The sequence below is a fragment of the Pseudophryne corroboree genome, chromosome 4 (genome assembly GCF_028390025.1).
Source record: "Pseudophryne corroboree isolate aPseCor3 chromosome 4, aPseCor3.hap2, whole genome shotgun sequence".
NCBI classification, from domain to species: Eukaryota; Metazoa; Chordata; class Amphibia; order Anura; family Myobatrachidae; genus Pseudophryne; species Pseudophryne corroboree.
This window is the reverse complement of record NC_086447.1, coordinates 394,504,022-394,528,398: the sequence shown is the minus strand read 5'-3', so window position 1 is coordinate 394,528,398 and position 24,377 is coordinate 394,504,022. Positions and strand designations below refer to the sequence as shown.

General features: G+C 42.0%; 1 protein-coding gene across 3 annotated transcripts in view; it reads left to right on the top strand.

Moving 5' to 3' along the window:
- Positions 1 to 24,377, top strand: part of HMGCLL1 (3-hydroxy-3-methylglutaryl-CoA lyase like 1) — a 241,844-nt gene that overhangs the window by 149,975 nt on the left and 67,492 nt on the right. For all 3 annotated transcript variants that reach the window (XM_063916724.1, XM_063916723.1, XM_063916725.1), the window contains 2 exons: positions 19,168 to 19,231; positions 19,941 to 20,129. In XM_063916724.1, coding sequence (XP_063772794.1) covers positions 19,168 to 19,231; positions 19,941 to 20,129 — 253 coding nt within the window. The remainder of the gene's footprint in view (positions 1 to 19,167; positions 19,232 to 19,940; positions 20,130 to 24,377) is intronic.

Sequence of the window (24,377 nt, the reverse complement as noted above, 5' to 3'; positions counted from 1 at the left end):
TAGAGGTAGCTGCTTGTTAGCTGTTGTTTTAGGTTGTTATCTTTTTCGTAGCTTACTCTTGATTCCCTTGGTATTGATTCCTTTAGATATCATCCAGAAGTAGGATGTGCCAATATTTGTCCAAAATGTTTTCAACTTCGATATGATTGCTGTTAAACTGTGTTATAAAGATTAATGGAAGTGCTTTTTTGTTTTTTGATTTGAATGTAACTAATTCTGTCCTTTCAAGTTTTTTTTACTTTCTCTAGCTGTTTGGTCAGTTGGTGGTCTTTGTATCCTTTTTGAAGAAATGTATTTTTCATGTCTTGTGCTTTCTTGTTGTTCGAATGCTCTCTCATCTGAGCAGTTCTTTCTTAATCGGCGAAACTGTCCGCCTGGGATGTTCTCGATCCAAAGTCTATGGTGATTACTGTTATGTGAAAGCATATTATTTCTGTTTACTTTTTTGAAGTGTGTTCTTGTCAGGATTTTGTGATTCTCTATATAGATTTCCATATCTAGAAAGACCACTGTGCTTTCACTGTGTATGGTGGTGAACTCAAGGTTCATGTTATTGTTGTTGTGTGTTTCATGAATTCGATCAGGTTATAGAGTTCCTTTCCAAATAAAAAAAGACATCTTCAATGTACTGATGCCAACATACAATGTTATTCAGATGCGGGTTATGGTTCCAGATTTTTATTTTTATTTTATTTATATTTATTTATTTTTCTATTTTTATTTATTTATTTTATTATTTTTATTTTTTATATTTGTATTTATCTTTATATTTTTTTATTTATTTTCATTTCATATATTATTTTTTTTATTTATATTTAGTCACTAGTTACTCTTGTCTTCAATTATTGACTTTACTTCACCTTTATATCTTATTCTTACTACTTTCCATTTTTTCTATATAAGTGCAATAAAATATTTTTTTTCCATGAGGATGCCGCTGCTACCCCACTTCCGGTTTCGACCACTTCCGTTTTTTTCTAATAACGTTTTTACCCTATAAAAGGAGCACACGTGGCAATCACCACTTATCCTTGAAAATGAATCCAGCAGGATTTGAAATGAGTTGGCTTATCGTGGGAGTAGACACAGAAGCGTGAAGAAATCCCACCCCCGCAAGCATCTGACGTCACCAGAAGCCAATGCCTGAACTTCCGGTAAAAAGTACACAGCGCTCAGAGTGGTAATCGGACCGTCTCTAAATTAGGGTAAGCTAGGGATAGCTCTTTGAAACAGAACTCTCACCATACTTACCTAGTGTCTGGAAGCTCCAACAGTACCCGGAAAGGGGCTGTAAACATTGACTGTTGTTTTTAAAAGATTTTTTAACCTTTTTTTCCCGCATTGCGGGATGCGGTCAAGATCCCGCCGGACGGAATCCCGGCGGTCGAAATACCAACACCGGAATCCCGTCTGGCACAACCCCGACACATTCTCCCTCCGTGGCTGTCCACGACACCCATAGAGGGAGAATAAAATAGTGTGCCAAGCATAGCGAGGCACCGTGCCCGCAACGTGGCGAGCGCAGTGAGCCCACAAGGGGCTGCTCGCCACCCCTGTCGGGATTGTGCTGGTCGGGATTCCGGTATCGGTATTTTGACCGCCGGGATCCCATCCAGCGGGATTTCGTACTAATCCCCGCATTGCATTTATCTCAAACCATTTTCTATCTTACCTCTTTTTTCCCTATTTAAACTATTTATTTCATTTTATATTTATTTTTATTTTTACCTGTTTAGTTTATTATTATTATTTTCTCACTCCACTACACTTGCACTTACACACATCGCTTGGTTATACCTTCTTAACTAATGTGGTTAAGTACCTTGCTCTGTTCCTAATCTTTCAACAAGTTCATCCACACAACGCATTTGGAAGGCATCAACCTAGACACATTATTCAATTTACGTAAATCATTGCAGAAGTGAAAACTTCCATCAGGTTTTTGGAATTAGCACAATGGGACTTGACCACTCACTATGTGACTCTTCAATGACAACCAACTCCAACATTTTTTTAATTTCTTTAGACACCGATTCACGTTGAGCTACTGGTATTCTGTAGGGCTTTAGGTTAACCTTAATATCTTGGTCAGTGATTAAGTCATGTTTAATGACTGCTGTTTTAACTGGTATGTCTGAAAACAAATATATATTTATTATGAGAAAATCTTTAGCCTCCTGTTTTTGAAAAGTTGAGAGGGTTTTAGCTATTGTTACTTCAGGAACCAAAGACACTGGGTTTACTGGATGGACTGAGATGGCTGACAAGGTTTTATAAGATTTACCTGGAAGATCTTTTCTGGCTTTCTTTTCCCAGGCTGGTATACAGTACCTTATAATTATCCTACCCCAATCTTTCTAGGCTTTCAAAGTATCCTTGCCACTTAGCCAAAAGTTTAAATTCTACTGTGTGAAGCACTCTGCCCTCATGAGCAAAAAAGCAACTGGGCATTGTGATTGTATACTCTCTGCTGTTTTAGGGTCTGTGTGTCTCAAAAATCTGCACAGCATTGTAGGTAGGGATCATAGAAATCGATCCATGACAACCCTTGCCACGATCTGTGGTCCTGTTAGATGGTAAGATGGACAAGGTCATGCATTTAAGAGCAGGGAGGTTTTTCAGTTTGTTTTCCTCAGTGATAAACTTGTTGGGCATGAATAAACACTGTGACTTCCAACCGAGTTTAGATTTCTTTTATTAACTTATCATAGTCTTTAGCATCAGTCAGGCAAAAGTCAAAATATGCTTTTTTGTGGTTCCTGACAGGAAGGGTGCCATGAGGCTTGCCCACTGTTCTTTAGACCAACTCTCTCTCTCTCTCTCAGCCATTCTTTCAAAAGTGGTTAGATAAGCTTCAGCAGCATCACTAAGGGTCATCTTTTGTAGAAAATGACTGGCCTGTATTGAGCGAGAATTAGTTGGAACATAGGTGGAAGCATCTCCAGAATGGGCTGCTAGCTGCTGTACCAAGGCCTTGTGGTTTTCCTCTATGGTCACTTGCTGTTGCCTCTAGGCTGCTACAAAGGCCAATAGTTGTGCCCTGGTAGCTTCCTATTGAGCCCTGGTGGCTTCCTGCTGAACTCTGGTGGCTTCCTGATGAGTCTTTTTGGTTTCCTGCTGAGCTTACTTAGCCTGCAGCAAAGCCTTAACAATGTCCTCTATATTGTCTTTGGGTATAGGGTTGAAGCAGAATCTGGCTTCCCTAAACATCTGCTGATGCCACCACCATGTATTTCACTGCATATAAGTTGATGTCCAAAATCACAAATTGGTATCTGTCATTTTAAATATAAACATATTTTTTTCCTACTACTGCAATTTTCAGTGTGTTACTCATATTTGCTTCCACCAATTGTGATGAGATCCAGGTAGGGATGCCCTTTCCTTGGGAAGATGTTCACTTCCAAATACACAGCAGCCAGGAAACACACACCAATTCATGGTTTACGTGCAATCTAACTGTAGCTAGTTTTATTGTGCCATACAGAAAACAGAAAATTAAATACTAGCCCATCTGGGCTCTTACTAAACAACAGATTCCCTCACTCAGAGTGGTAGGACCTAATGTCCCTACTTCAAACATATGTATGTGCACAGTACTCATGAAAAGAAAATCACAGTGTCTCTTACCAGATGTGCTACCTGTTACCCCAGGTAGGGATACCCTGATTAAGACCTTGGCACACCTTTTATTAGTCACTTACAGGTGCAGGTACTAATTAGCCTGTTCTCATGCTGAAGACCAGAAGACATGATATATGCCTAATGGATGGAGCCCACAATCTCTCATTATCCATAACCCCGGGAACCGTTAACCAGCTTTTACGAAAGCCTAAATATTTATATACTGTAGTTTCTTTTGCAATTACATAGGTCAGAAACCTGGAGTCTTAGATAGTTTAAAGTCTACTTTTCAGCAGGGATTTTCTTTTGCATCCTCTTTTTGCAACTCAAGATTGCAACTTGAGTTGTAACGTGAATGCAACCTAGAATCCACCTCTCATGATTAACTTAATAATTATATTTATTAGCACTTTTCTCCTAATAGGACTCAAAGTGCACTACAGTTGTGTTTACAACTCAAAATACAAAACAAGCTTAACAGTAGATATTAGTGAAATGCTTGAGTAAATAGATTAGTCTTTATTTATTTTTTGAAGTATTCTAGAGCAGAAGCTTCTCGCATTGTTCGGGGAAGAGAGTTCCATAGAGCCACAAAGTTGAAAGCTTGACCCCCAGATGAATCCAGGGAGATTCTAGGTACTGTTATTAGTCCTTCATCTACAGATCGTAGTAATCGAGTGGGACAGCAAGGAATCAGAAGCTGTTTCAAGTACCATGGGCCCTGGTCATGTAGGGCTTTGAAAGTGGGTAAGCCAACCTTGAAAAGGATTCACCATTTTACAGGTAGCCAGTGAAGGGAGAAGAGAGTAGGTGTTATGTGTCTGGAATGGGGCTGGTTGGCTAATAGTCTGTACCATTTTGTACCATATACAAGCGGTGCAACTCTTTTGCTGGGAGACCAAGGTAGAGGGCATTGCAGTAGTCTAGGCGTGATGATACAAATGCTTGCATGACTTTAGGTAGGTCTTCTGAGGGAATTTAGTGCTTGATTCTGGCTATGTTCCTCAGATGAAAGAATGAGGATTTGATTGTGGCTGATACCTGATGTTAAGTGTCAGGCCACTATCTAGGACATAACCAAGATTCCACACATGTTCAGTTATTTTTAGTTCAGAACTTGTTGATTGATATTTTCCAAAGTGTTTGATTAGATTTAATTTATCAACTCCTGGGTTTGTCTTCCTCCATCATCTTACAAGTCTATGACCCCTTTTCTTAAGATCACAAATACTGTTGTCAAACTAAGGCACTTGACGGTGTGGTTTGCAGGGTTGTATACACACAGTGGTGATAGTATCCCTTGCAGGTGTTACATCCCTGTTATAATAATGGACTAGTGAACAAGGATCTTCATAGGAACCCATTACTGCAGAGAGGTCCAAGTTAGCTGCAAGAGCTTGAGGAGTCATACCCCTCATTGGATGATACCTGGTCAATTCCATGGGCAAAGATCTATTTAGAGGGGTTGTGACTGAGAACCATATTAAGTGATGGTCTGACCATGTGACTGGGTTTATTTTTAAATCAGAGACTTTTAATCCAATCTGGAAGACGAGATCAAGAGTGGGACCACTGTTATGTGTAGCAGAGGGAATTATTTGTGTGAGAGCAGAACATTCATTGTGCACATGAGATTTTGGCCAAGGCATGTGAGCTCATTATCGACTCATGCATTTAGATCCCCGAGGATGAGCCATCTTTGGTGCTCCAGAACTAGTCCAGCAACATTAACTGCAAACTCTTGTAGAAATATCTTTCCATCTCCAGGGGGGCGGTAAATGAGAAGTACTCTGAAACCTAATTCTGTAGAACTATATTAATTTCCAATGAGCAGACCCTAAGTTTAAGTGCTTTTTTAAAGCAGATGGCCACCATAGCTCCCCTGCGATCCAGTCTGGGGTTGTGAATGACAGAGTAGTTTGTTGGAACAGCAGCTTCCAATAAAGGTGCTGCATTTTCTTTCAGCCAAGTCTCTGTAATACAGGCTAGATCTGAAGATTCGATAAAGCTAGCAATTGTAGCAGTCTTGTTTTCTATAGATCTGTCATTAAAAAGGACGGACCTGATTGGGCATGCCAGTAGGCTAGCAGTTTTATTTATGTTCAGTGTGTTGGCACTGGGGATGTCATTCACAGAGCAAGAAATTACTGATCTGTACTTCAAAGCACAGCTCCGTCTGTTGGATACCACTTCTATTTGTCTCCTATTTGAAACTGGTGAGCCTGAAGACAAGGTACTTAGATGGTTACAGGGGATAAGCGGTTTTTGGCCTCTCTTCCCCCGACTGCCCCAGTGAGTTTTTTTGAAAATGCCAAGGGATTTAAGAATGGAAGCCTGTGTTGGAATAATAGGAACTGCCTCTGATCACCTCAGTCCGTTTAGTTCCTGATTTGACATCACAAACACGCCCTGCGTTCGGCCGCCCAGAAACACCCACTTCCTGTCAATCACACTACGATCACTCGTGCGTTGAAAAAACTTCACTCGAGCTTGTGCAAATCTCCAGTTTTGTGTTAAATTACTTAGCGCATGCGCACTGTGTACCATGCGCATGCGCATTTTCCACCTAATCGCTGCGTTGCGAAAAACAGCGATGAGCGAACAACTCGGAATGACCACCAGAGTCCGATTTAAATTGGCTATTGCTACTGTATATCCAGCTGCTTCTCTTGTATTTTTAACAAGGGTTAATTAAATAAACTACAGATGGATCCGCGCTCATTGAGCATGGCTACATTGCAGGCAGGGCCAGCAGCGTGCCTAGTTGCGCCTGCGACTCCTGCCTGCCTGTGACTCCTGCCTAGTTGCGCCTGCGTACCTAGTTGCACAGATGCTCCCATTCACTCCCGGTGGTCCGACTCGCCGGGCACGACTAGGCACAGACGGAGCCACGATTAGCGTGGCTCCATCTGTACAGGTAACTTTTCAGTTGTTGACTTAGAGTCACACAAGTTATTCCAGAACAAAGCATGCTTGTAGAAAGGTGTTAGAAGCCATTCCTACTGTCTATGTGTGAAATCCCAGCATGAGACCTCGCTCAGTAGACAGTAGACTTGCATTTTTGTCCTCTGTTCGGGCCCTTTTGTGCATACCTAAAGAGAGTTGTTTAGAACACTGAATGCCCCTTTTCACAGACAGATCTGACTCACTTGTTGCAGAGATGTTTGATGTATCATAAGTATGGTACAGATGGGTCCATGCAGGGCCGACCTGAGCCTAATTTTTTGGTAAGCGAATATATATTTTGGCGCCCCTTAGTGGAATATATAGGGACGAGGCTTCATGGGGAAGGGGCGTGGCCACAGAATAGTACCAATTCACATTACAACACAGAGTGGTGTCCTCTATTCACATTACACCACACAGTAGTGTCTGCTCTTCACATTAGACAGCAAAGTGGTGTCCACTATTTACATTACACCGCACAGTGGTGTCCATTAGTCACATTACACCACACAGTACTATCTGCTTACACCACACAGTAGTACCCCTTATACACATTGCACCATCCAGTAGAGACCCTTATACACGTTACACCACAGCAGAGTCCCTTTTAAACATTACCATGGTAGAACCATTTATACATGGTACACCACATTAGAGCTACTTATACACAATGCGCCACAGTACAGCTACTTATACAAGTTATGCCACAGCAGAGCCCCTCATTCACATTATGCCATGGAAGAGCCCCTTATACACGCTAGGCCACAGTAGAACCAACTGTATTACACACACATCCTCACACACATTTATGTGCACTGTACGCATGCATGGAGTCGCAATTCAACAGCCAAAGGCCTGCTGCCCCCATTACTAAACTTCCCTGGATAGCCACTCCAGCTGATCCGCAACAAACATTATTCCCAGCTGCTGCATCCAGTCCCTTCCATGGATCTCTGCTTCTCCCTCCCTGCAGAGGCCCAGAGTCTGCTTGGCGCCTACCATGGTCACATTGGCTCGTGGTTGTAGGGGGTTGGAGCATCTCTCTCCTGGGGGCTGGCAGCTGCTTAGCGACGGGGTCCCTAGACAAACCCACACCACCAATATACTGTGTATATATACACATATACCCCACCACCACACCGTTATACTGTTTATATACACTCCTCTTAAGACTTATGCATACACATACCTCGCCATATAATGTACATACATACATCCCTCCCATATATACACATAACCCCCAATATTTATTTATACACCCCTCCTGCACATTGACATACCCCTATATGCATATACACACCTCATGTATATACACATACCCCTCCCTAATATACATACAGTATATACACCCTCCTGCACATGCACACACCCACACACACATATACAGTACATATATACACCCCCTCCTGTACATGTACACCCCCCACATATATACAGTACATATATACATCCCTACCTGTACATGCCCATTCCCCCATACATAAACTTATATACACCCCTGCTGTACATTCACATACCTCCCATATGCAGAAACACAGAATACAATAACTCGGCATTACTCTATACAGTGCAGGGAGGGCGGGCAAGTGAAGCATGTCTCTGCTTCAGATTATGGTAGTGTTTCACAGGACAGGAGGAGGGAGTCATGATTGTGGGGCGGAGCTTACAACTGCTGCTTTCTAGGACAGCATAAACCCAAATCCCAACCCCCCAGTCCGCCCGCATAACAGCCTGTGCGGTGGGACCTACCTACAGTGTTCTTATGCTGGTGTTGATCTAGCGCCGCGGACCCCCTTCCCAGAGTTGCCGCCAGCATGTAAAAGTCAGGCGGGAGAGGCGCAGCTACAGTGGCTAGCGAGGCTGCGGGGTGGCTTCGGACGGCGGGATATCTGCGGCAGCACCCTCCTCATCTGGCGCTCAATGCAGCCGCGTACAGTGCATATGCGTGGGGCCGGCTCTGGGTCCATGTTTATCTTAACCTTTATTAGGATTAACTGAGACCGGGCAATCGGACTTAATCCCCTGCTGTAATGACTTAATCCCCTGCTGTATTGTTCTCTGTATTGTATTGCAGTTGAGAACAATAGATGAAGGGTTTATGTTAATAAACCATGTTGTGCCTAGGCGCAGCAAACTAGCCAAGATAACCACGGACCCATCTGTATCTCTTGTAGTGTCTTTTTGGGTTGGAGGTAGAAGGAGAGTTATGCTGACTCCCTGTGAACCAACTGTAAACATTAAGGGCTAAATGTAATAGGGTGCATTTTTTGAGGTGTACTAAAAATCACTTCAAATTACACGTTTGAAACTTGCAATTTTTAGCTTAAAATCACAAATGTAATAGGGTCCAATTTTTGGGGTTAAAATAGAAATAGTATGCTATTTAGTAAAGGAAACAGGTGATTTGTAGTAATGAAAACATGCATTTTTTAGTATTTAGGGGGTCATTCCGACCTCTTTGCATGCTGCAATTTCTTGCAGCCGTGCAAATGGGTCTGAACTGCGCATGCACGTGGGCGGCAATGTGCAGGTGCATCGGTCACCGTCGCTGGCCGTCGCCATGGAGAAGCAATGGACCTTACGAAGAAGCCGTTCGCAGTGGCGAACCAAGAAGATTGACAAGCAGAAGGCGGACCTGGTCAGCAACTCACTGTTTTTGATGAGTGTCCAGAAAAACGCAGGCATGCCCAGCTATTGAAGAGGAGGGTTCCTGACGTCAGCTCCAAGCTGGATCATCGCAGCGAATAAGTCCTGAGCTGAGCAGAGACTGCACAAACTTGTTGTTTGTGCAGCTCTCTGCAAAAGTGATCGCAGCCCTGCACAGCCCTAACTCCCTCCCCTGTAGGTGGCGATTACTTGGTCGCAGCAGTGCAAAAAATAGCCTGCGTGCGACCAGGTCGGAATGACCCCCTTAACCAGAAGCATGCACAGATCAGTCAGATCCGTGCATGCTTCTGTCTCGAAAAGTAAAGAAAGTGTTAAAATTTAAAAGACGTGCCGGTTCCCCCCACAAACATAACCAACCCCGAGTGTAAGGGTTCCCCATATCTTAACAACCAGTACTGGGCTCTTGGACCGGTTCTGGTTCCAACAATACAGGGAAAAAAAGATATAGGGGTCCCTCGTATTTTTGGAACCAGCACCAAGCTCCACTAGTCAATAAGATAATGCTGCAGCTGCAGGGACCTCTGTAAAAGTCACACCTTCCAAACTAGTCACACCTGGCCGGGGTTCCCTGGGGGAGTGGGCCCCCTTTATAATGGGGTCTCTCCCCCATCAGGGATGAAGCCAAGGGCTGTCCCCACCATCTGTGGGCTGTGGATGGCAGGCTGATAGCCGTGAAGTGTATAAAAAAAAGAATAAATAAATATGGTCTTTTTCTGTGGAACTACTGGCCCCAGCAAGCCTCCCCTGAATGCTGGTACTTGGAGAACCACAAGTACCAGCACGTGAGGCATGGCAGCAGCTTCCTGATTTGTTTTGTACTCTGAAGGCATAGCCAATCGCAGCTTGCCCATAGGAGTGAATGAAGATGCTTGTCTCCATTTACTCCTATTGTAAAAACCGCTAAATTGGCTTAACCACAAAGGTCAACTCCAATAGACCTTGCGGTTACAGTGGGAAACCGCAATGTCAATTGGGGCTGACCTTTGTGGTTAAGCCAATTTAACGGTTCCCATACACTTAAGTCAATTTAGCGGTAAACATACACTTTTACTAGTCCGTCATGGTTCGGGATGATAGTGTTTTTTTTTTTTTAACTCTGTGGATGCCTACACGGACCGAAGAGGACTGATATACTCCACAGTAGGTGAGTATAGGATTTATTTTTATTTTTTATTTTATTTTTTACAGGTGGCCTAATGGATTCTAAGGGTACAAGGGGATCGAGGAGCACCGTGGGACACTAGGCAAGTTTATGTGAGTGTGTAAGTGTGTTATAATAAACTTGTAATATCACTGTGTCTGTGTGCTTATTTCAATATTTATTTTGTTGTGGGACTACAGGTACCAGCGAGCCTTTTAATGTCCTGCATGCTGGTACTTGTGGTTCTCCATGCATGCTGGTACTTGTGGTTCTCCAATGCAGCCCACAGTAGCTGGGGGTATGCACATGCGCACACAAGTTGCGGCTTGTGCGCATGTGCAGGTCCCAGCACCTGCTAGATCTATTGCACAGGCGCCGGCACACGGCTGGATGGGGCCGGATCTCTCCTCTCCCTCTCTGGCACCTGCAGCAGCTCCGCTTCCAACAGAAGATAGGAGCCGCCGCTGCTTGATAGTCTTGATATTTTGTTGATAGTTTTGATATTTTGTTGCGCCCTGCACGGTTCATGGAACCCTGTGCAGACGCAGCAAGGCAGCCTCAACACATCACCAAGCCTACTCCATGTTTCATGGTAGGAAATGTGTTATTTTCTTTTGCAACTTAATTTTTTTCTTCTGTGAACATAGGCCCTCATTCCGAGTTGTTCGCTCGCAAGCTGCTTTTAGCAGCATTGCACACGCTAAGCCGCCGCCTACTGGGAGTGAATCTTAGCTTATCAAAATTGCGAACGAAAGATTCGCAATATTGCGAAAAGACTTCTCTGTGCAGTTTCTGAGTAGCTCGAGACTTACTCTGCCAGTGCGATCAGTTCAGTGCTTGTCGTTCCTGGTTTGACGTCACAAACACACCCAGCGTTCACCCAGACACTCCTCCGTTTCTCCAGCCACTCCCGCGTTTTTCCCAGAAACAGTAGCATTTTTACACACACTCCCATAAAACGGCCAGTTTCCGCAGAGAAACACCCACTTCCTGTCAATCACACTACGATCTCCAGAACGAAGAAAAAACCTTGTAATGCCGTGAGTAAAATACTAATCTTTATAGCAAATTTACTTGGCGCAGTCGCAGTGCGAACATTGCGCATGTGCAATTAGCGGAAAATCGCTGCGATGCGAAGAAAATTACCGAGCGAACAACTCGGAATGACCACCATAGAGTTAGTATGACTTAACAAAATGTTTTGACTCATATGTCCAAAATACATTCTACCAGCATTGTGTCAATTTGCATTTTTAGAAATGTCCTGTCTTTTTTATGTTGTTGTTTTCAAAAAAGTAATTCTCCTGGGTCTTTTTCTGTGGAGTTCACTGTCACTCAAAGAGCATCAAATGGTGAGCTCAGACACTGACATATCTTGACCTTAGAGTTCAGCTTTCAACTCTTTGTAAGTTTTCCTGGCCCTTTTTTTTATACCATTTTCACTATCCTTCTGCTTAATCTAAGGTCATTTTTCCTCTTGCGGCCATGTCCTAAGGGGTAACCTACAGTTCCATGGATTTTAAACTTCTTATTGATATTTGCAACTACAGTACAGTATGTAGTCACAGAAACATCAAGCTGCTTGGGCATGGTCTTATAGCCTTTACTTTTAACATGCTTGTTTATAATATTATTTCTGATTACTTAAGACAACTGTCTTCATTACTTTCTCTGGTCCATGTTCAGTGTGGTGCACACAATAATACCAAACAGCAGAGTGACTACTTTTTTATATTTAAATATGTTAAAAGGCTGTTTAGATGATTGAAGCTGTGTAATGCTACTGTAATTCAAGAAATCAATTAGTTTAAAATAGTACCATAACCCAATTGTTCATTATCTTTTCTAAGGTGTACCAACAATCTGTCTGGCTCATCTTAGAATAGCCTTGTGGAATAATCAATAATTTATCTTTTTTCACTGTTTTTTTGCTTTACTTTATGACATTGCATAGGTATGCAGGGACACACGAGACAATAGCTTTTCATTTCATTACTTTTCAGGAGGAATAAAGCATTGTTTCAATAAGCTGTAAGGCTATCAACAAATTTCTACCCATCTATATACTTGGGGTGGTAAAAAAATATCAGTGAAACATACTCTTTTACACTTTGTTGGTGATATGATATGCGAGCATTAAAAATATTTTTTAGTACTGCGGTAAGTGCACCATTTAGTTCTTTTTATATAATCCTGGACTTCTGTGTAAGTCTAGCATGGATTAAGTGGTCAGGATACCGTGAGTTGGAATACTGACAGCGGGAACCCAATGGTTAGGATTGCCACTGGTAAGTATGGGGGTTTAGGGTTAGACACAAGGTTTAGGTTTAGGGTTAGGCTGCGCAATGGTGGGCGGCTAGTTTTACCTGCTGGGAGGGGGTGGGTCAGTTAGGGTTAGGCTGCAGGATGGGACGGATGTGGTTTGGCTGTGGGAGTGGTGGGTTAGGGGTAGGGTTTACATATTTCTTGGGATCTATCAGGATTTTGACTTTTGGGATACTGAATGCTGGGATTTCGTGCCCAACACATATACATATATGTATATTACAAATAGAAATGGATTCTCGTGGGAGCCAATGTGCCTTTTGTATGACAATAATTAAAAGTTTTTATTGTACAGAAACAAACGATATTTATCCTAAGCGTTCGTTATTGACACAACCTTCTAAAAATTCATATAAAACAATATTACAATCTTATACATAAATTACAGTTGGATGTGAGGATTTTACAGCCAGGTGATCAGTCAGAACTCGAAATGGATGTATCTCCAACCAGATGTTTGTGATAAGGACTTTGTTAACCAGACGTTGCAAAACCCAACGCGTTTCGTCCGTTAGGACTTCATCAGGGGTTTGGAATCAGTTCTTATAGTAGGAGTGATTACCATTGATTAGAAAGGTTTAGAATATCCAATGATTACATCCAATCACATATTCAATTCGATAAATATAATATCTAGATAGACTTCAAAAAAATATATATAAATTTGGTTGAAATTAGATGATGTTACGTTCCCTATTTTCAATCAAGAATGGTGGAACCTTATAGTCTACCTCTGTTTATACATGTCACCAAACAGAGAACTTAGGAAAATTTCAAATCCTGAACGAAACTATTCCTTTTTACAGGAACAAGTGCAACCTCACTGAATCCCAACTACAGAATCTGTATATATAAAGTTAATTTCATCTGGCTCTCCCAATAATATGCAATACTTATCCGGGTGCCCGAACCACATTCCACTTCTGTGTTAGCTATACAGTATATACTTTATCAGGAAAGTATTCACATTGCTTCACTTTTTCAACATTTTGTTATCTTACAGCCTTATTCCAAACTGGAATAAAATTATTTTTTCCCTCAAAATTCTACACACAATACCCCATAATGACTACGTGAAAAAAGTTATTTTAAGATTTTTATTAAAAATAAAATACTAAGAAATCTCATGTACATACAGTAAGTATGCACAGCCTTTGTTCAATACTTTGTTGATGCACCTTTGGCAGCAATTACAGCCTCAAGTCTTTTTGAATATGATGCCACAAACTTGGCACACCTATCTTTGGGCAGTTTCACCCATTCCTCTTTGCAGCACCTCTCAAGCTCCATCAGGTTGGATGGGAAGCGTTGGTGCACAGCCATTTTCATTGCTGCATTCATCTTTCCCTCTATCCTGAACAGTCTCCCAGTTCCTGCCGCTGAAAAACATCCCCACAGCATGTTGCTGCCACCACCATGCTTTACTGTAAGGATGGTATTGGCCTGGTGATGAGCGGTGCCGGGTTTCATCCAAACATGACACCTGGCATTCACACCAAAGAGTTCAATTTTTGTCTCATCAGACCAGAAAATTTTGTTTCTCATGGTCTGAGAGTCCTTCAGGTGTATTTTGGCAAACTCCAGGCAGTCTGCCATGTGCTTTTTAATAAGGAGTGGCTTACGTCTGGCCACTCTACCATGCAGGCCTGATTGGTGGATTGCTGCATAGATGGTTGTCCTTCTGAAAGGTTCTCCTCTCTCCACAGAGGAATGCTGTAACTCTGACAGAGTGACCATCGGGTTCATGGTCACCTCCCTGACTATGGCCTTTGTCCCCAGATCGCTCAGTTTAGAAAGCCGGCCACCTCTAGGAAGAGTCCTGGTGGTTCCGAACTTCTTCCATTTGCGGATGATGGAGGCCACTGTGCTCATTGGGACCTTTAAAGCAGCAGATATTTTTCTGTACCCTTCCTCAGATTTATGCCTCGAGACAATCCTGTCTTGGAGGTCTACAGACAATTCCTTTGACTTTATGCTTGGTTTGTGCTCAGACATGCACTGTAAAGTATATAGACAGGTGTGTACCTTTCCAAATCATGTCCAATTAACTGAATTTACCACAAGTGGACTCCAATTAAGCTGTAGGAACATCTCAAGGATGATCAGTGGAAACAGGATGCACCTGAGCTCAGGTGAATACTTATGTACTCAAGGCTGTGAATACTTATGTACATGTGATTTTTTTTCCAATAAATTTGCAAAAATCACAAAAAACTTTTTTCACTTTGTCATTATTGGGGTATTGTGTGTAGAAATTTGAGGGGAAAAATGAATTTATTCCATTTTGGAATAAGACTGTAACATAATAAAATGTGGAAAAAGAGGAGAGCTGTGAATACTTTCCCGATGCACTGTATATCATTCCATTGTGCAGCACTCCTGGAATAAGACCCAGACACCAGTTTTGGAGATCAATATTTCATGGACACTTCCATTTCATCAGGATACAAACAAAATCATCAGTGCTCACCTTATAAATGAACTCAACACCATGTGCTCATGTCTCACAGTTGCCGGCCGGGTCCGGCACTACATGTTTCTATTGGGTGACATCATCGCAGCTGAGCCGCATCTAGTCACACCCCCATCACCATGACTACAATAATAAACAACAAAATAGCATTGCATAGAAAAAGGAAACCACGCAATTAGAAGTACAAATATTTAAATTCTATTTAAATTCCATCTCATGGCACAGACTCTCTATTGCTCGATTTATAATTGTATTCATAATGAATTAATTAATTCATTAATTACACTGAAGAGATTCCACAATCAATAAGAAGATTACAAGCAACGGTTAAAACATTCATGCGATTATTATATCAACAATGTGATGGTGGCTCAATACAGTCACTTAACACAGTACCCAATCTAAGTATTATGGAACGTGAAGTAAATTATTACAATCTGAAGGCTTTCAGTGAAATGAGGCTTACCATACTCCCAATTGTTGTGAGTCAGAAGGATAACTGCCACAGTGGAATGATATACGGTATATATATATATATATATATATATTTATATAGACAAACGCACTTGGCCACACCTGTTATTTATTGAATTCATGTGTATCAATCAGTTCCAATCCCATAGGTGTATAATATCAGACACCTAGCCATGCAGTCTCCATTTGCAAACATTTATGATACAAATTGGGTCATTCTGAAGAGCTCATTGACTTTAAGCATGGTACTGTGATAGGATGCCACCTTTGCAATAAGACAGTTCATGAAATTTCATCCCTGCTAGATATTCCACGGTCAACTGTAAGTGATATTATTAGAAAGTGGAAGCATTTAGGAACAACAGCAACTCAGCCATGACTTGTAAAATCACAGGCCTGGGTCAACAACTGCTAAGATGCATGGTGCGTAAAAGTTACCAATGCTCTGCTGATTCCATAGCTGAAGAGTTCTGAACTTCCACTGGCATTAATGTAAGCACAAAAACTGTGCAGCGGGAGCTTAGTGGAATGGGTTTCCATGGCCGAGCAGCTGCATGCAAGCCTCACATCACCAAGTCCAATGCCAAGCATAGGATGTAGTGGTGTAAAACACACAGACACTGGACTGTGGATCAGTGGAAACATGTTCTGTGGAGTGATGAATCACGCTTCTCTGTTTGGCAGTCAGATGGGCAAGTCTGGGTTTGGCGGATGCTGGGAGAACGTTACCTGCCTGACTGCATTTTGACAACCGTGAAGTTTGGTGGAGGAGGAATAATGGTATGGGGCTGCTTTTCCGGGTTTGGGTCAGGCCTCTTATCTCTAGTGAAGGGCAATCTTAATGCTTGAGCATACCAAGACATATTGAACAATGCTACAGATGTGTACTCACACATCTTTGCTTTAAATAGCCTGCTGGTATGGCATTGTGCAACACGGCATAACAGAATGCTAGCAAGCTATTGTGCTGCTACTATATGCAGGAACGTGCGTACGCATGATACGACTGAAACTGCATACTAGGACGGTCTGTGTACTAGGAGTCGCTTCCCCACTCCCCGCTGCTGTATTGAGCACAAACTTGTAGTGGAGAAGCATAGGCATGCTCCCGCTACAGAACACCATGCCGCAATTAAGAGCCCATGATGCATTCGCATCCCAGGCAAAGATGTGTGAGGACAGATCTGTATGCTTCCAACTTTGTGGCATCAGTTTGAGGAAGGCCCTTTTCTATTACAATATGACTTTGCCCCAGTGCACAGAGCAAGGACTGTAAAGACATGGTTTGATGAGTTGCTGTGGAAGAACTTGACTGTCCCGCACAGAGCCCTGATCTCAACCCCATTGATCACTTTTGGGATGAACTGGAACGGAGATTGCAAACCAGGTCTATTCTCCTAACATAATTCCTTGGAAAGCCTTCCAAGAAACTTCTATAGCTGCAAAAGGGGGACCAACTCCATATTAAAGTATATGGATATGAATACAGTGTAATTATAGTCCCTGTTTGTATAATGAAATTAGCTCTCTCCAAGGGAGAAGAAAACAAGATCTGCACATTCCGCAGCTGCAGTAGAGATTTAGAATTCTGGGTTTTGTGAATTGTCCAGATCCAGCAGGAACTCATCACTGAGAACAGGAAGAGTTTAAAACTACCACCCACACACTGCACATTTTACTGAGGCCTGTGAGGAGCCAGCGAGTAGGATACAATTTTGTAGTGCCAGAGACTGTGGACCTTGGCTGTGCCCGGAAAGCATGGCAGATGGTGGCTGCAGGCCTTTGCAGAAGAATAAATATTGAGCACAGGAAGAGCTAGGACATTTTATGTATAACTGTTTATTCTCTACATGTACCTGTGTGACCAGGCCCAAGCTGTGTATGCTCTGTGCAGTGTCTAATGTCGACCAAGACATTGCGTTTTACCAGAAAACCTGCTTACCAAGTCATTATTTCAAGTACCCATATTACTATATATACAGTATATATATATATATATATATATATATGTGTGTGTGTGTGTGTGATATATATATATATATATATATATATATACACACATAGAGAGAGGGAGAGAGAGAGATATAAAAATTTCTGTAAGTTAATTCATTTTGATAATGCTACTGATGAAGCAGGAGGAGAAGTATTATTATCGCACTATTGTAAGACACATACTGCATGTGTTTGGAAACTCTACTCTCATTCTTGCTGCAATTCTCAGGGTTGTCATCCATTCAGGCACTCTGAATGCCTTGGTTAGTTAGCTTTATGTTTTTCAGACTGAAGGTGAAGAGAACATTGGTTTATTAACACTAACAAATTAGAATAGAGCCGGGGTGTAGCTTATAAAGGTACAGTACTGATTTGCTGTAGATGCTAGACAAGCTGGTAGATCTAATAGAGAAGTGAACTCTGTTAAATTAGTTATATAGATCCATATCATAGGTCCACCAAGGAGAAATTGTTTATTTTGTGTAATGCTGGCCATACATCAGAACAATTTTGTTCCAACCAGCCTGGTTGATGATAATCTGATAGTTTGTGGGAGCAAATGATAATCAGCTGTTTGCTCCAACACCCTGAAAAATCATCCAGAAACGGTCCTTCCAACTACATGGGAAAATCAAACATGTTTGATTTTCCCAAACTTATCGATCTAGTGTAGGGGAATTTTACCCCCAACTGAACGATAAGTACTTGTTCACCATCACCACAGCCAGAGCTGCTGCATTTATTATTATTATTATTATTATTCGGGGTAAAAAACATTGTATAAGAAAATACTAATTTTAATAAGTAGTACTGAAGATGTAAAAGTTGTGACTTCATTACAAATGTTGATATCCTCTTACTTAAATGTGATTATTGCACAATACTATAAATCCAGCTGCATCATCATGTGATGTTGTTCAATCCTGAGAAATACAGACCAAATTAGATACATTTAACTCACACTTTATAAGAAATAAAGAAGCTTTTCCTGCATCTGTGTTAATTATAAATTAATGTCTTATCATTCTATGGGCCTGTAGTAAGAGGTTTTTTTTTTATTTTTAATGTGACCAGTTCCGAGATTATAGTGGTATAATAAATAAAACGTAATAAATACTATAACGGCTTGTAGTAAATAACATAATGGTTGATTGCTATGGTGACAAACGAAGAGAACTGCAGTATACCTTTCCCTGCACACACACCAGTCAGCTAGCTGTTCAGATGTGGGCTTGGTACTGCAAATAGAAGGTTTCCAAATAATACTAAATACCTTTACAAGTCCCCAGCTGAAAAGCTGTATGTTCTTCCAGGGCACTGTACATTCATAGTCGATATCAATGCTGTTTAGTAAATTGACCTGGGTGCAAACTGGCAAGCAATGAGACTAGTGCAATAGCTTTAGTATGTTTGTTGAATTACACCTTTGTATACAACAAATGTTGTTGTTTTTTCTTAATTTCTGAAAACGAGTTCTGTATGGGTGACAGTGTCATTGTTTGCTGAATAAAACTCTCTTTTACAGATATGTTTCTTGTGTATTAGGCTGTCCTTATGAAGGAAATGTTGATGTTCGGAAAGTAGCCGAGGTAAGTAACCTGCCATAAAAAAAATACATAAAAAATATTTCACAGCTTTTTGTGTTCTCTGTTAAGTTTATATTATGATATTTTTATGACATGTATAAGAAAAATCTACACATACTGTACCACGCAATAAAGGTTTCCAGTATCTGGTCAGGCAGATTAAATTACCTTATTGAGAATACAGCTATAAACCTTGGCACTCCACCAAAATGAATTTTGCACTATGCCTCGGCCATTTTTTGTTTTGTTTACTATGGCCACTTGTGTGAAGTCATCTATGTCTTTATAAAGCAGCTAAGTCTGACTTTGTGATATATTTTGCTCTATTCCCTTAGCCTGTCTCAGGGTAACAAAGCTACAGACAATACAATAAGCTAGCTAGTTATAATTCAGTCATTTATTGTTTATAGTTCCATTAATGAAAATGTAGCCGGCATACCAATTACGGCTTCTCCATTAATCACGTACAATAGTAAAACAGCGACTTTTGTGCCCTATATTAAACAAAGAGATAACTAGGACCTCCATAAACAACATATTAGTAATATATAGCAAATCACAATATATATTGTAAAGAACCATTTTTTAAATCATTATTTTATATTTTAGTTAACATTCACATAAATAACTAAATAGTACGGTGTTCTTCATAGGTGAGTTATCTTTTATAGTTGGACTAATAAATGTACAAATTGTATAATCATTAACTCAGGTATCAAAGAGATTGTACAGTATGGGCTGTTATGAGATCTCACTCGGAGATACTATCGGGGTTGGGACCTCCGGTAGCATGAGGAAAATGCTTGAAGCTGTGATGAAAGAGATTCCAGTCCATGCCCTGGCTGTTCACTGTCATGATACTTATGGTCAAGCTCTTGCCAACATTCTTACAGCAATACAGGTAATTATTGTACTTCTATACAGTGCCGACAGTGTACACAGCACCGTACAAGGTTACAAGTTGCTGACAATGGAAAGTGCATGAGTAAATTGTTATAACTGGAGGATCTGGGAACACACTACAGAGCAGAGAGGAGAAGGACAGGGCTAAGAGAAGGCAAACAATCGAGACGAGGCAGGGATTAAGGCACGAAAGGAAAGGGAGTGACAAAACTGCATGAGGAAAGAAACAGGGGAGGTGACGGAAATAACCCCTAACTGGGGAGCTGCCTCCAGACTGGGAGGAGCAATAACTTCTGAGAAACACAAACAAAGTCCATAATAGTAAACAGAAATATATATAAATGAGAGCTTAGAGTAAAATACAGGATACAGCTCGGTAGACAAAGGCGCAGAACTATGGCTGGACACAGGAACGTTGTCTGAGGACGAGTGCTGATGAACTAGCTGGAGAACTCAATGGACTGTTATGCTTGTGAAAAGGGCTCCTGCTGTGACCAGAGGCTATGACCAGCACTGAATGAGAGGCAGAACCCAGCTAAAAAGGAAGCAGGAGCCAATGGCAAGGTGAGCCCAGCCAAGCCTCCCATAATTAAACATCTTGTGCAGCTGCTCTGTTGCACATTCTCCAGGTCCCTATCTCCCCAGCAACTTCGACCGCTAGACTGGCTCAGCATCTTGTTGCCATGGGGCCGGGGAGCGGAAGTTCAGGAGCGTCCAGTTGCTTAGCAATGACCGGATGCTAGCGGGGAGCCGCGCGGCTGTAACCTAAAAACAATTTATTTGAAGTAACAAGTAGAAGTTTATATTCCCTTACACAAAGTACTTACAAGCAAAATGGTGTATAGGAAATCAGACACATTATGGCACATAATAACTGCACAAAAAAGAAGTAACAACCCATGTCAACTTAAAAATATCAAAAATTCTACCAATACTCTAAAAGTGCCTCATGACTCATAAGGTAAGACAAAATATATGAAATATAGCAAAATAACAATCAATAAAATGCTGGCCCGGATAACACATTCATAAGCCTAATTAGCCTACTTATAAATTCCATAAGCCTGCATTTATGTCCCAGTTGATGCAGTGACAAATAGCTTTTATTTTCCCAAAGAGCAGGTATGTGTATAACTGCTTTTGCCTATTTAGCATTAAGTCAGTGTCAACCAATTAATGTTAAACCAATATATCTTACATACTCTATTGGCTGGTAACAGCCTCCCACAAGTTTCCGATTCCCAGCTGTTGTTATCTGGCATGTAAGCAAGCCCTTTGTTGAGTTCTCAATCCAAAATGTAATTTCAGCAGTAGTTAAACAGGTAAATCACTGTCAGTAGGATATTTTAAGACAGCTGTCACAGGATCTGTAAATATAGTGCAAATGCCAGGCGGATGTCAGTGAAACAATATGAGAGGTAGGATTCCACGCTTTAGGTTCTTGACGAGGTTCCAGAAAAGCAGAACTGACCCATCGAAAGCAGGACAGTTTGAAGGTCTGCCCTAACCACTTAACTGGGACCATCTCAGGGGATGCGACTGCGGCCAGCTGGGCTTTCACTGACATGGTAAAATCGCATGCTGTCTGCATCCATCCATTGGATGTACTGAGGAAAACAATTCTGCCTGAATGCCATGTTACTCTGGGGTGCATAAGCTGGGAACAAGAGCTGCAGGAGAGAAACTCAGTGCCCCCCCCCCCTTTTCCCAAGCACTGTTTGGCTGATCTCTGTGTGTGCAGAGGGCAGCTGCAGCAGTGCGGACTGGTGATTGGTCCCCCCCAGACTCATGCTCTGCTGCTGCACTGTGCAGGATGGGGATGGGGTAAGCACCACAGGGGTAGTAATGCCACAGGGTGGGGAGATATTTTGGTACTATAACAGAAAATGCCCCACATAAAAATGAGTGGCCTTGGGCATTATACATCTACATTTGAGGGCAGATATATGCGAAGTCTAAGGTTTGCTGATTCATAGGCTGCTAGATTGTTTTATAATTAGGGATATTGATATGTTTTGATCACTAGAATGAGAGATAGAGATATACTAGACATAATAGGAATAGGAATATTTAAAATGTTGAAAATAGGTTACATGATTAGAGAGTAATAAGCACAAAATGTTCATTCAAACTAATATAAACAGGTACAGAAAATATTGATTGGGAATTGTGAGCCATAACTGTATAATCTCAAGAGTGGTGCTAATCCATTAATTGGAAAGTGTAGTACAGTATTTATCAGAAAGGTAATTACACAGCCAAATCATACTCGTTAAGAAATTCACTGAAAAGCCTAATTAAAACTGCAGTGTACTTGGTACAAAAAATTATTGTGTTGTGTAGTATTGATGTATTGCAGCAAGAGGGCAATGTGGAAACTTGCTAAACGTCCTTCTGTATCTCCATACGGCTAGGATAAAATAACAGAATATTACAGGATTGTTTTGATAGTTATGTGGCTCACCCTTTTTATCTTAGGTGTACGTATGTTAGTCATTCTTGCGTGCTGTAATACAGTATGTCCATGCTGTAATACAGTATGTCCAATGTACAGTTACATGGCTGTATCAGAAAAAAATAGGTAAAGACCTTATATGATTCAATTTTGTTTTTTAAAGCTTGTCGGCTATATATCTGAATGCTACATTGTGATGTACTGAGACTTAAAAAATAAATAGACTTAGTTTTGTCCCATGAATACCCTAGTACCAGTATATAGGTAAGGTTTCTTTTGTATAGCAGTATTTTCACTGTTGTCCTGTCTGGATATGCAGTACTGTATGTGAATTGGATGGAATGTGGCACAATTTCAGAATGCTAGACAGGTTGTACCCGGGTTCATTTTTATTAGGAGATAATTAAACATTATAATAGTATATTTTTGAAAATGGGAGGAAATCGTAGTACCTGGAGGAAACTTAAGGTGCATACACACGGAGAGATTTTGGCTATGAGAGATTTTGACTAACTTTTCCCTTGAACTGGCAGTAGGAGATTTTGACTAACTTTACCAGAGATTTTGTCTAACTATGCAAGAGATTTTGGCTATGGGAGATTTTGACTATCTCATTTAAATAAGGGGATGAGTGTCATATATAGGACGATTTTACAGGGTGGCTGGTATTTAAATAGCTGAAAGTTAAAAAAAAAATTTGCGTGGGGTCCCCCCTCCTATGTAAAACCAGCCTCGGGCTCTTTGAGCCAGTCCTGGTTGTTAAAATACAGAGGAAAAAATGAGTAGGGTTCCCCCATATTTAGACAACCAGCACCGGGCTCTGCGTCCGGTCCTGGTTTAAAAAATACGGGGGACAAAAGACATAGGGGTCCCCCGTATTTTCCAAACCAGCACCGGGCTCCACTAGCCAGGGAGATAATGCCACAGCCGGGGGACACTTTTATATTGGTCCCTGCGGCCGTGCCATTACCCCCCCAACTAGTCACCCCTGGCCAGGGTACACTGGAGGAGTGAGGACCCCTTAAATCAAGGGGTCCCCCCCCTCCAGCCACCCAAGGGCCAGGGGTGAAGCCCGAGGCTGTCCCCCCCATCCGTGGCCCGGTGGATGGGAGGCTGATAGCCTTTCAATAGTAATATTGTTCTTTACAGGAGGCCTACAGGTCCCAGCAAGCCTGCCCCAGCATGTTGGCACTTGGAGAACCACAAGTGCCAGCATGCCCGGACATAAAGGGCCCGCTGGCACCTGTAGTCCACCTGTAAAGAAAATATTTAAAAAAAAAACACAACACATTCTTTTAAAAATCCTTTATTAAACTGGGTCTTCACCTGGGGGCGGCGGCCTTTAAGCTCTTTTGCATGGCCGCCGCCTTCCCAGGGCTTCCGGCGTCTTCACCTGGGGGGGCGCCACCTCCCCAGGGCTTCTGGGGTCTTGCTCCGGCGTCTTCACCTGGTGGGCGGCGGCTGCTAAGCTCTTTTGCATAGCCGCCGCCCATCCAGGACTTCCACGGCGTCTTCAGGAGCTCTTCTCCGCTCCTCCTCCGCCGTCGGACTGACAGCCGCTGCCTCGCGCTGACTTATATAAGTCAGCGGGAGGGGGCGGGGCGATGACGCGGCGAGCCGTGATTGGCTCGCGGCGGCCATCTTGAATTTCAAAAATGACGCTGAGGCGCCATTTTTGAAACTGGTACCGCTCCGCTGCCAAACTCTGCAATAGAAAGGTAAATTTCCCCCGCCCGCACCGCTGCCGCAACCCGCCGCCGCCCACACCGCCACCGCAACCCACCGCCGCCC